The sequence below is a fragment of the Lactuca virosa genome, chromosome 4 (assembly GCF_052849685.1).
Source record: "Lactuca virosa cultivar CGN04683 chromosome 4, Lactuca_virosa_CGN04683_v6, whole genome shotgun sequence".
Classification (NCBI taxonomy): Eukaryota; Viridiplantae; Streptophyta; class Magnoliopsida; order Asterales; family Asteraceae; genus Lactuca; species Lactuca virosa.
This window is the reverse complement of record NC_136429.1, coordinates 262,050,875-262,064,182: the sequence shown is the minus strand read 5'-3', so window position 1 is coordinate 262,064,182 and position 13,308 is coordinate 262,050,875. Positions and strand designations below refer to the sequence as shown.

Below are 13,308 nucleotides of genomic sequence, written 5' to 3'. Positions count from 1 at the left end.
CAACTACCATTAGAGACCAAATGGTCATGCTCTAGTGGCCTCCTATCGCATTATGCAATGGCTAGAATCAGGTTTCTATATGAGTCGTACTCTAGTCCGGAAGATACCTTCCTTCATGTTCTAATGTGGTTCAACCACATCATTGTCGGTAACATTTCTGGTTGTTGGATGCTTACCTTTTATGAAAGATGCAATACTCTTGTCCATATCCTTTTCTTCAATCCCTTAACTAAAGTCAGACACTACATCGATCACGGTTCTTTAACCTGAGTAAATCACTTTGTAGTTTTTATCTTAGTCGGACTCGATTATGAGCACTAGGGTCGGAATAACATTCATCTTCTTAGTCATTAATGGAATGATGGTAACGACGGACATTGACAAAATGAATTCAACTAATAGTGCATTAGTAACCTTGCGACTTTCCCTGATCCAAGTGTGAGTACTGTGCTTTAGGTAGTATAGGCTTCTACTACCTTTCACACGTACTCATACTCGTCCTAAGAATTTTCTCGTAGTCCCCAAATCACTATACAAGAAAAATCACGTAGCAACTTAACACGTTAGATAGTACAACATAATTAGTGATTTTTATAACTCCTAAAAATGATTACAATCATATATTCAAAGTCTATTATACTCTATGCCTCTTATATTAGACTACATACTACAAGACTATCTATGTGGGGTGACCGCTTCATGTATTGAACTGCTTGAATAAGTAGCTTCTTTCTATTAACTCCCTAAATTAACATCTACTTTTTCCTTTATAGCTCTGAGAGGCATTCGAAACATTTGTGCATTTGGTTTTGATGACACATTTGGTGTTGCAGCTTCCTACTTCCTGCAACATTTGTTCTTGAAATTCCCTAGTTCTCCACACTTGAATCATATACTTTGATCGAATGTACATTGGCTGGAATAGTGACTGGTTTTTCCACACTTGTAGCATATCACATCTTCTATGTAGTGTTCAAAATACTTCTTTCTGTATTTTTCACACCATTTCACCTATTTTGTTTTCCCCATACTTCTTGTTGTTGGGTCTAGGTTTTGAAAACCTACTATTTTTATCAGGTTTTGAGGATCATTCTTTCTTCCTATTTCCTCCAATATCATCTTGGTCGATGTCTTTCCCTTTGATTATGTCTTCAAGAGATTTGGCAACCCAGATGGTTGCATTGAAACTAGTTGCTAATTTCACCATTGTACTGAAATCCAATGGTAATCCATTACAAAATCTTTTTATCTTGGAGAGTTTAGTAGGAACTAGCTAAGGAACTAATTCCATCTCCACAGTAAAAGCTGCAACGTACTTGTTGACACTCATCTCTCATTAATTAAGGTTCTGGAAATCGTTACTTATCTCTAGAAGGTCTCTCTCCGAGCAGTATTCTCCTTTTGTCATGGTGTCAGTCAATCATTTCTACCAGCTTAGCACTCCACTCTTTAGTTGGCTGGTTGCGAAGATTGTTTTCTATTTGTTGCTACAGTCGTAGCTTTCAAACACCATTTCTATTTCATAGATCCAATCCATAATCGTATCTAGTGTTGGTTCTCCATAAATACTTGGCGGTTGGGATTCCATGAAGTCCTCATACTTGTATTCATTATTGTTAACCTCTTATTCAATGTTGTTTCTCCAAACCCTTCGTAGTTCAGTTTGATTTACAACCTTAGTAGAGCTTCCTTTTTTGAGCTGAACTTCATTTAGAACTGGTTGCACAACTGGTGCAGTAGGTTCATCCCTATTATTCCGTAGAATTTGTCTCATCTATACCCTTTTCTTGGCTAACATGGCCTGAATCATTTCTTGGACTCCTGCCATCATTACAGGTTCAGCTACCGGCACATCTTCAGGTGCAGGCTCATTCACACAAGGCTCAAGATGTAGGTTTCCATTACCGTTTCCTAATCTGCTTCATGTCATTACCATGACGATTTGTACGCCGAAAAATTGTTTAGCACACCGAAATTGAGAGTATATTCTGATAAAGAAGGTTTTAGTTATGTTTAGACGCATAATCCTCCTTATCACTTCGAAAAATTGCATGCCAGTTCTAATACATTAATTCATACGTTTAGAGTCATGGACACAAAAAATTTCCATATCAAGGGCAACAACCTACCTTAAACCCTTTCTAGTATTAGCAATTTAGGTAGGTAACCTAAGGCATGCTATAAATCAAGTTGCACATAACCGCATATTAGGTATCTTTCCTAAAGTAAGCTACTGCTTTACATAGAAGATAAGGTATTTAACCTAAGTTATTCTATATGATAATTCTTATTTAGCATATAATTTTATTTAAGGCTTGTACCCTAAAATATTCTAGTTCTTGTTTCTTTATTATTAAATTAGGTATAGTACCAAAAATACTATAGACACAACTCCCACCATCATCACTTAAGCTCTAAGTTTAAGTTTATAAATCCTCAAAATTCCAATTTTGCTTAAATTCATGCTTTGATACCAACTATGATATCCTCTAATTTTTAGAACCAAAAGGAACATTCTTTACATTTCTAAAAATCATGATACTTTATTTGCATAAAATTCCAATATATAATTTTTCTTGAGAACATGATTGCCTCAATAAAATCATAAAGATGTCATAATCAATATAGATACATAAGTTACAACATAAAGACCTAATCATCATGAACACCATTGCAGGCACTCTCTTAATCACTCAACATCCTAATCAAGTTCCAATAGCTTAAATCTTCATACATGTGATGCATACAAACTCAGTGGGTCAGTTTGGGAAACCTGGTGAGATAAATACGGATTTCATTCGCACAATGTTACTATATATATATATATATATATATATATATATATATATATATATATATATATATATATATATATATATATATATATATATATATTGTAACATCCATAAAATTCAAGCAAATTTGAAACTTTTTCAAACATCCAAAAAGCATTAGTTATTACAAAATGTTTTCAAAATAGTTTCATATTAGAGACTCCCAGAAATCAAAATCATAAAAAGTGAGGAGGTGCACGATCAAGCATTCGCCTTCCCGCGATCATCCGAAGTACCTGAAACAAAATCAACAACTGTAAGTCCGAAGCTTAGTGAGTTCCCCCAAAATACCAACGCCATACAAACCAGAACAATATCATAGCAAACATTATGCATATAGAGTCTACAGTAGGACTGGACCGCCCTCACCGGGCCTTCAGTCTAGCTGATTGACTCTCAGAGTCTTCAGTATGATTGGACCGCCCTCACCGGGCCTTTAGTTATTTGGCCCACTCTCAGAACCTTCAGCATGTCTGGTCCACCCTCCTGGGCCTTCAGCCTGTCTGGACCGTTCTCCGGGCCTTCGGCCTGACTCGTACGCCCTGATGAGTTTGTAGTGTATCTGGGCCGCCCTGGGTATGTTGGCCTAGAGCACAAAGAAGGACCGCCTCAACCTACCCGCAATCACACAATTAACACATAAATATCATATGCTAGCTAGCAGGTACATATAGTCATATAGATCTAACAGATCACTAATCATAGCATCATCCTATATACCAGGATACTGATCTAACGGATCACTAACATATCATCATCGTATAACCAGGATACCGATCTAATAGATCAATAGACATAGCATCATCCAATAACAAGGATACAATCCAAAAAGGGTCGGGCTTGGTTCCTTAGACCCTATTGATATAGTGAGAAGAACTCACCTCACAATGTCGAACTGAACTGAAAAGATCAAGCTCTCGAATCACAGCTCCAAACTCAAGCACCTACAAACACCATAGGACCAATTCCATCAAGACCCAAATTGCCAAAATACCCTTAAAGGTCAAACTTGGTCAACCTTAGTCCAAGTCATAGTCAACGGCCAAGGTCAACAGTCCATGTTGACCTCAACTTGTCGAGTGCATCTAGAAACTCGTCGAATTCCTTCAGTATTCAGAAAACTGGGAAAAGCTCGATACAAGTCACCGAGTCACCAGAGTAACTCGTCGAGCTCTTCATCATCCATAAATCAGGAAAACCCTCACCAACTCGCCGATTTGGCTAAGCAACTCATCGAGTTTTCCTGTCTTAATGTATTCGACCCATTCCAGTAGAATCCAAGGCCCCAAACTACAGATCTAGCCCCGTTAGGGCTAATATACCACATAAAGTTGCAAAATTTACGTGCATGCAAGGCATCAAAGGGATTAAAACACTAAAACTAAGCTTAATAAGAGGTTTAGGGCTTGGAGACAGGCAAACACTAGATAAAGTGGGAAACTTTATGTTCATGGAGGCCTAGAGGTGTTTAGATCAGAAACCACCTCCTCTTGACAAGCTCAAATCCGAGAATGACTCCATTTTGCACCAAAAATGTTCATATACTTAAGAAGAGGAGATCTAAGTAATAAGAAGTCAAGATATCAACTTTAGACCTCAAGATGGTTGCCAAAACAGGGTAGATGTTGGATGTATAGCCTCCTCTTCACTCCAATCTCTTTAATCCTCGAGTCTCCTTCTAAAAGAACACAAGATTTATTCTCCAAAGCTCACACACACTCAAGAAGGAAATAAAGCACGACTAGGGTTTCTCTCTGAACAATAAGGTGGTAAGGGAGGCTGGTGAGGGGACGTAAGGTCCTTTAAATAGGGTGAAAACTCTAAAAATTAGGGTTTTCGCATGCAGCCTCAACTCGTCGAGTTGGGGTCCTCCAACTCGTCGAGTAGGTTCCAAAACCATGCGCCTTTATTAGTTTCTACACGACGAGTTGGGGCCTCCAACTCGTCGAGTAGGTCTTGTGTGGTGTACATAAATCCTTAAAATTTCATACCTGGGAGTCGGGAAGTTACAATTCTCCCCCACTTGAACTAGACTTCGTCCTCGAAGTTTGTTGCATTGAACAACTCCAGATAATGCTCCTGCATCTCAGCCTCCGGCTCCCAAGTCCACTCTGATCCCCTCCGATGTTGCCATTGTACCTTTACTAAAGGTATTTCCTTGTTATGCAGAACCTTTATCTTCCTTGCCAAGACAACCATCGGCTGCTCAATATAATTCAGGCGTTCCTTGACCTGAATGTCATCCAATGACACTATTGAATCCTCATCTAATATGCACTTTCGCAACTGTGAGACGTGGAAACTGTTGTGAATCTAACTACGCTCCTCTGAAAGGTCCATTCTATACGCCACCTTGCTAACCCTGACAATAATCCTGAATGGCCCGATGTATCGGGGACCCAACTTTCCCCTCTTCCTGAAATGGATCACACCCTTCCATGGTGAGACCTTCAGTAACACCATGTCACCGACCTGAAACTCTAACTCAGACCGACACCGGTCGGTGTAGCTCTTCTGCCGACTCTGAGCAGTCTACAACCGCTGTCTGATCTACTGTATCATCACGGTAGTCTACAGGACTACCTCTGTCCGACCCATCACCCTGTGACCAACCTCGCCCCAACAGACGGGGGTACGACATCTATGTCGATACAACAGCTCAAAAGGCGGAGCACCTATGCTGGAGTGATAGCTGTTGTTGTAGGAGAACTCTGCAAGGGGTAGGTAGGAGTCCCAACTCCCACCAAATTCAATGAAACATGCCCTCAACATATACTTGAGGGTCTGAATGGTCTGCTCGCTCTGGCTGTCTGTCTACAGATGGTATGCTATGATAAAATGAAGTCTCATTCCCAGTTCCTCATGGAACTTCTACCAGAAACGGGAGGTGAATCGAACACCATGGTCTAAGATAATAGAGACCGGCACCCCATGACGAGCAACGATCTCGCAGATATATACATCGGCCAACTTCTCGGCCGATGAACTCTCCCGAATGGGCAGAAAATGGGCGCTCTTGGTCAGTCGATCCACGATGACCCAAATAGCGTTGAAGCCCTTTTCCGTTCTTGGAAATTGGTGATGAAGTCCATCGTGATCTGCTCCCATTTCTACATGGGAACCTCTAGAGGCTGCAGGTTGCCATACGGCCTCTGATGCTCGGCCTTGACCATCCTGCAGGTCAAGCACCTCTCGACGTACCAGGAGATCTCTCTCTTCATGCATGGCCACCAGTAACTCAAACTAGATCCCGGTACATCTTGGTGGCCCCTGGGTGAATAGAGAAGCGAGACTTCTGAGCCTCCTCCAGTACCATCTGTCTGACCCCTCTAGACAACGGAACCCACACCCGACCACAACGGGTCAACAACCCATGACTGTCCTGCACAAATCGGGTGATCTCGCTTCTAATACTCTCAAGCTTCCATTTCTCCTGCCATACACCCTCAGCCTGAGCTTCCCTGATCAAGCTCACCAGTAGAGAATCTACAGATATCCTCATACATGTTACTGGCATATAAGATCCAACCGACTTGCGGCTCAGGGCAGACATGACATTCGCTTTACCCGGAAGGTAAAGGATCTCGCAGTCATAATCCTTGACTACGTCCAGCCACCTGCGCTGCCTCGTTTTCAGGTTTGGGTAATCCATGATGTGTCTCAAAATATTATGGTCTGTGTATATGGTACAGCGGACCCCGTAGAGGTAATATATTCAGATCTTGAGGGTGAACACCACCGCTCCCAACTCAATATCGTGTGTGGGATATCTTGTCTCATGCGGCTTTAATTGTCGCGACGCGTAGACTATCAGTCGTCCCCTCTGCATGATGACCACTCCCAGTCCTGTGATGGATGCATCACAGAACACCACAAAATCCTCAACTCCCTCCGGTAGAGTCAACACTGGAGCCTCGCAAAGTCACTCTCTGAGGGTCTCAAATGTTGTATGCTCCTCAGGGCCCCACCGGAACTCCACCCCTTCCTTGTCAGACGAGTTAGGGGTACTGCAACCTCGGAGAAATCTTGTACGAATCTCCGGTAGTACGCTCCCAATCCGAAGAAGCTCCTGATATCTGAGGGAGATTTCGGAACCTCCCACCGAATAACGGCCTCGATCTTGGCCGGATCGACCAAAATCCCCTCCTGGTTAACGAGGTGTCCAAGGAACTGAAACTCTCGTAACCAGAACTCACACTTCGAGAACTTGGCATAAAGTCGTTCCTGTCTCAAGAATCCCAATAACTCCCGAAGATGCTCTATGTGTTGCTCTCGGGTCTTGGAATACACCAAGATGTCATCTATAAACATAATGACCGAGCGATCGAGCATCGGTCTGCATACCCGATTTATCACGAAGAGAATCAGTGCTCCCCACTGAGAAATGCTCAGACGAATGAAATGCTTGCCTAGCATCTCCTGCAGCTGGGATGACAGCTCCTGCATCTAAGGTGGTGCTAATCGGTACGACGCCTTAGCGATAGGGGCCGCACCTGGCACAAGGTCAATTATGAACTCAGCCTGCCTCTCCGGAGGCACTCCGGGTAACTCCTCCGGAAACACGTCAGCGAACTCCCTGAAAACTGGGACCTCTAACACCGAACCTTGATCCCTGACCCGCGTATCCACCACATATGCTAAGTAACCTGCACACCCATGTTGAATATATTGTCGAGCCCTGGCAGCTGAGCAAAATCCTGAACCCACTCTAGTGCCATCGTCATAGATAACCAGTTCTCCCCCACTTGGGGTTCGAACTACCACCCGCTGACCCTCGTAGTCGATCATGGCACCGAAGCGACTCAACCGGTCCATACCTACAATCACACATACCTCCCCCCATGCGAACCGGAGTCAGGTCTATCGGGAAAGATACCCTGAAGATCTCAAAAACACAGCCCCGATAGACTAAAGAAGCAAAAATCCCGTTTTCATAGGCGATGGAGACTCGCAACGGACACTCTAGCTCTCCTACAGGTAAACCAAACTCCATACTGAACAACCGAGAGACAAAAGACCGACTCACCCCGGAGTCAAATAATACCAAAGCATGTAAGGAGTTCACTAAGAATGTACCTAACATGGTACCATACATATAAGCATAAAATAAATATAATCAACAAGATAAGGGTTAGAAACATACCAGCAACCACATTTGGTGCTACCCTGGCTTCCTCGGCGGTAAGCTGGAAGGCGCATCCGCGAGCCCTCGGGGGCCCTGCTCTACCCCGACTTCCGTCAGTAATCCTCAATGTAGCCGGTGCTGGAGCCTACGTTGGCTTGGCAGCTAGTAGGGACACTGGGCCTTCATATGGCCCACCTGCTCACAATGGTAAGAAAGTCTGACCCCAGAAGCTAGAGTCTGCTGCCTACAATCCCTAGAAATATGGCCCTGCTTGCCACACTTGTGGCACCCACTACCTGATCGGCAAACCCTCGAATGAGCTTCCCGCACTTCTCACAAGTGCGTACGTGATGACCTCCAGACCTAGAATTAGCGGTCTTGGACCGCTTTGGCGCCGGTTGTGACTACGTCGGGGCCAGCCGCTGCTCTCTCAAATGCAGCTGAATCTCAAGGTCACGCCTCCTAGCGGCCTCCCGTAACTCCAAAAGTGTATCATAACTTTGGGTAGCCACAAACTGTCGGATGTCAGTCTTGAGCATGCTCAATTAATGTGTCATCTGAGCCTGCTCGGAAGCAAACTCCGGGAAAAACATCGCCCTCTCAGTGAACATATGGGTGATCTCTGTCACCGACTCCGCATCCTGTCTTTAGTCCAAAAACTCCTGAGCCAGTCACTCTCGCTCAACCCGTGGAATGTAGCGAGCGCGGAACATATCCCTGAACTGCTCCCAAGTAACCACAGCTCTCTGCTCATCAGTATACGACCCCGTCATCAATCTCTAGCAGTCCTTTGCTCCGGACCTCAGCAGATTCAAAGCACACCTGACCTTCTGGTCAGTAGGACATGAGCATGTGACGAAGCATCCATCTACGTCAGATAGCCACCTCATGGCCACAATCGGTTCCTGAGTCCTATCAAAAGTAGGGGGCTTCATGTTATCAAAGTCCCGGTACTGAAAAGCTCGACCAGCCCTTGCACCAGCAGCCGCCACAGCTGCGGAGGATACAGCAGCCGCAGTCTTAGCAATGGCTGAATATATGTCATCAAAATACTCCATCATGGCGGTCTTGATAGACCCAAGCATCTCCTGGATCTGACCCCAGACAATCTCGACCACCTCCTCGCCGATGATCTCCCTGACACGATCCTCTGTCAATGCTGACATATCCCGGCTCATAGTCTCGGGCACTGCTGGGTCACCCTGACTGCCCTACCCTGATCTGATCCGGATCCAGTCACAAATCGCCTCGTAACCACCATACTGAAAATTTTCCAGGAAGATATCAGATACTCCATATAATAACGGGGAACCAACTCCCAACAAAGCGCTAGGGGTTGTGACTTCCTTGCTACGTGTATAGGTCCTGTGCTTTCATTAGTACGGTCCATACTACCTTCCACACCTACCCATATTTGTCTCAAGTATCACCACAACACCCTAACAATATACATAAGTATATGCAAACACTCAATCCTCATTCTTAGAGGAAGGCTAAATCTCTCATAACTGCCCAACTGACCCCGTACAACTCATTCATGAAACTTCCACCAACCCTGCAGCACTCGTGTATGCTAGCCATAGATAACGTTGGACCCTATAGACTTTCGAATACCTGATCCTACCCTAAGCCCTTCATAAAACAAGAACAGGAAATAAGGTGAAAACAAACATTCTCAGGCTATAAGATCTTAGTTATGTACAACTGTCATGCATACACTAAGCAACTACAGTAATGATGTCAATTTCATATAAGAGAACCCTAGGCTATCAGGCACCATATAATCAGGCAATTCTATCAGACAATCCCTAAATATCTCTATCCTAATACTAGCATGTTGTTCTAACATATCCTAAAATCACATAACATAAAGGTATTTTGGGGTCTACTTACTGGCTCCAGCTGATCATACACATCGCATCCACCTTTGGTATTTTGAAAACCATTTCCAAATCATTTTTAAAATCTTTTCCTTTGTTTGAGACTGGATTCACACGAGTGTTCCTCCAATTCACTCAAATCAAGGCTCTGATACCAACTTGTAACATCCATAAAATTCAAGCCAATTTAAAACTTTCTCAACCATTCAAAACCATTAACTATTACAAAGTGTTTTCAAAATAGTTTCATATCAGCGTATCCCAAAATCAAAATCAGAAAATATGAGCAGGTGCATGATCACGCCTTTGCCTTCCCGCGATCATCTGAAGTACCTGAAACCAAAATCAACAATTGTAAGCCCGAAGCTTAGTGGGTCCCCGCAAAATACCCGCACAACATATAACATATATACAATAACAGCATACTATGGGGCCAATCAACCATCGGGTTGGAATGCCCCAAGCCCTCAACCATCGGGTTGGAATGCCAACATACTATAGGTCCAATCATCCTCGGGATGGTATACCCTCGGCCCACAACCATCGGGTTGGAATGCCCACATACTAAGAGTCAAATCATCCTCGGGATGGAATACTCTCGGCCCACAACCATCGGGTTGGAATGCCCAGGTTTGTTGGCTCATGCACAAGCAGATGCCTCAACCACCAATCAAACATGTACACACATAATAGTCTACACACAGTCGAGCTGATCTACAGATCACTAAGCATAGATACATCCCATCTACCAGGATACCGATCTAACAGATCATAATCACATAGAAACATCCTATCTTCTAGGATACTGATCTAGCAGATCATAACAGTAACAAAACAGGATAACAATCCAAAGGGCCGACCTTGGTGCCTTAGACCCTTGAGTATAGATGAAAACCCACCTCACAAGTAGAACTGGGTGATGATCTCAAACTCCCTAAACACATCTCTGAACTCAAACACCTACAATAATCATTGGACCAATTCTATCATGACCCAAATTACCATAATACCCTTAGAGTCAAACTTGGTCAACCTTGGTCAAAGTCGACGGTCAACAGTCAAGGTCAACGGTCCGTGTTGACCCAACACGTCGAGTGCATCTAGTAACTCGTCGAGTCCCTTTAGAGGTGGGAAACCGTGAAAACCTCCAATCAACTCGCCTAGTTTCCAGACAACTCGTCAAGTCTATGCAGAGTCTAGAATGTCGGGAAAACCCTAACCAACTCGTTGAATTACCCCTCTAACTCGCCGAGTACATGCAGAATCCAAAAAACGGGGAAACCCTCATCCAACTCGTCGAGTTGACTATGCAACTCGTCGGTTTCCATCAGTCTATTTCTCATTCAGACGCTTTTAAGCAAAACCAAAGCTCTAAACTGTAGATCTAGGCTCCTAAGGTATGGTTATCACATAAAGTTGCTAACTTTACATGCATGCAAGGCTTTAAATGCCAAAACCAAGCTAAGGAAGAGGTTTAAGCCAAAGAGAAAGGCCAAAGCTTGATAAATTTGATAACGTTATGACTATGAGGGCTTAAAGGAGTCCAGATCTGAAGTTACAACTTCAGATCATGCTCAATACCAGAAATGACCCACAAATATGCTATAAATGGCCTAAAACCCTTGAATGAGGAGATCTAACAATAGAATGATCAAGGGTAACAACTTGTTACCTCCAAATTGAAGCCCAAATGGAGTAGGTACTGGATCTACAAGCTTCTCCTTGATCTAAGCTCTTGAGTCTTCAAGTTCCTTGCACTACAACCACCTTCAAAGGTTTTACACACATAAAATGGGGAGTAATACACGATTAGGGGTTTCCGGGGTCAAGGGAGGCGATAAGAGAGGTAGAGGGTGGCTATAGAGCCTTTAAATAGAGTGCAAAACCCCAGAAATTAGGGTTTCACATTCCAGATCCAAATCGTCGCGTTGGGTCCTCCAACTCGTCGATTAGGTCCCTTAAGTCACGCGGCCATATCCACTTCTACACGATGAGTTAGGGCATCCAACCCGCGAGTAGGTCCTTAAATCTGAATATAAACCTGTAAAATTTATACCTGGGAGTCGAGATGTTACAACCGCCTCAACCCACCCGCAATCACATAATTAACACATAAATATCATACGCTAGCTAGCATGTACGGATAGTCATGTAGATCTAACAGATCACTAATCATAATATCATCCTATATACCATGATACCAATCTAACAGATCACTAACATAGCATCATCCTATAACCAGGATACCGATCTAACAGATCACTAAACATAGCATCTTCCTATAACCGGGATATCGATCTAATAGAGCACTAAACATAGCATCATCCTATAACCAGGATACAATCCAAAAAGGGCCGACCTTGGTGCCTTAGACCCTGTTGATAGAGTGAGAAGAACTTACCTCACAATGTCGAACTGAACTGAAAAGATCAAGCTCTCGAATCACGGCTCTAAACTCAAATACCTACAACCACCATAGGACCAATTCCATCAAGACCCGAATTGCCAAAATACCATTAAAGGTAAAACTTGGTCAACCTTATTCCATGTCACAATCAACGACCAAGGTCAACAGTCCATGTTGACCTCAACTCGTCGAGTGCATCTAGAAACTCGTCGAGTTCCTTAAGTATTCAGAAAATCGGGAAAATCTCGATAGAACTCGCCGAGTCACCAAAGTAACTCGTCGAGCTCTTTATCATTCATAAAGAGGGAAAACCCTCTGCAACTTGTTGAGTTGGCTAAACAACTCGTTGAGTTTTCATGTCTTAACGTACTCAGCCCATTCCAGTCGAATACAAGGCCCCAAACTACAGATCTAGCCCCTTGAGGGCTAAGACACCATGTAAAGTTGCAAACTTATGTGCATGCAAGGCATCAAAGGGATTAAAAAACTAAAACTAAGCTTAATAAGAGGTTTAAGGCATGGAGAAGGGCCACGACTAGATAAAGTGGGTAACTTTATGTTCATGGAGGCCTAGAGGTATTCAGATCTGAAACCACCTCCTCTTGACAAGCTCTATTTTGCACCAAAAATGACCATATAATTTCACAAGAGGATATCTAAGCAATAAGAACTCAAGGTATCAACTTTATACCTCAAGATGGTTGCCAAAACAAAGTAGATGTCGGATCTATAGCCTCCTCTTCGCTCCAATCTCTTCAATCCTCGAGTCTCCTTCCAAAAGAACATAAGATATACTCTCCAAAGAAAATCATCTAATGATTCATTTTGTTAAAATGTGGATTGACATCTATGTGCAGACTTGTGGACAATGCTATTCTTTGAGAATGACAAAGAAAATATGTTGTTTGATAATATAAATACGTTCAATCCTATATTACTATTGCCATTATCACACATTCTCACTAATTAAATCTTCTATAAGGTTATGATATACTTTTTTCAATTATTCTCATTCTGTCAGAATGTTGTCAGGATGTTTATTGACTCGTATATGAAAATAAG

At 43.1% G+C, this 13,308-nt stretch overlaps 1 protein-coding gene across 1 annotated transcript in view; it reads right to left on the bottom strand.

Moving 5' to 3' along the window:
* Positions 1-1,087: 1,087 nt before the first annotated feature.
* LOC145105855 (uncharacterized) overlaps positions 1,088-13,308 on the bottom strand; it is a 30,840-nt gene continuing 18,619 nt past the window's right edge. Inside the window, exon 3 of the mRNA XM_079042937.1 lies at positions 1,088-1,211. Coding sequence (XP_078899063.1) covers positions 1,088-1,211 — 124 coding nt within the window. The remainder of the gene's footprint in view (positions 1,212-13,308) is intronic.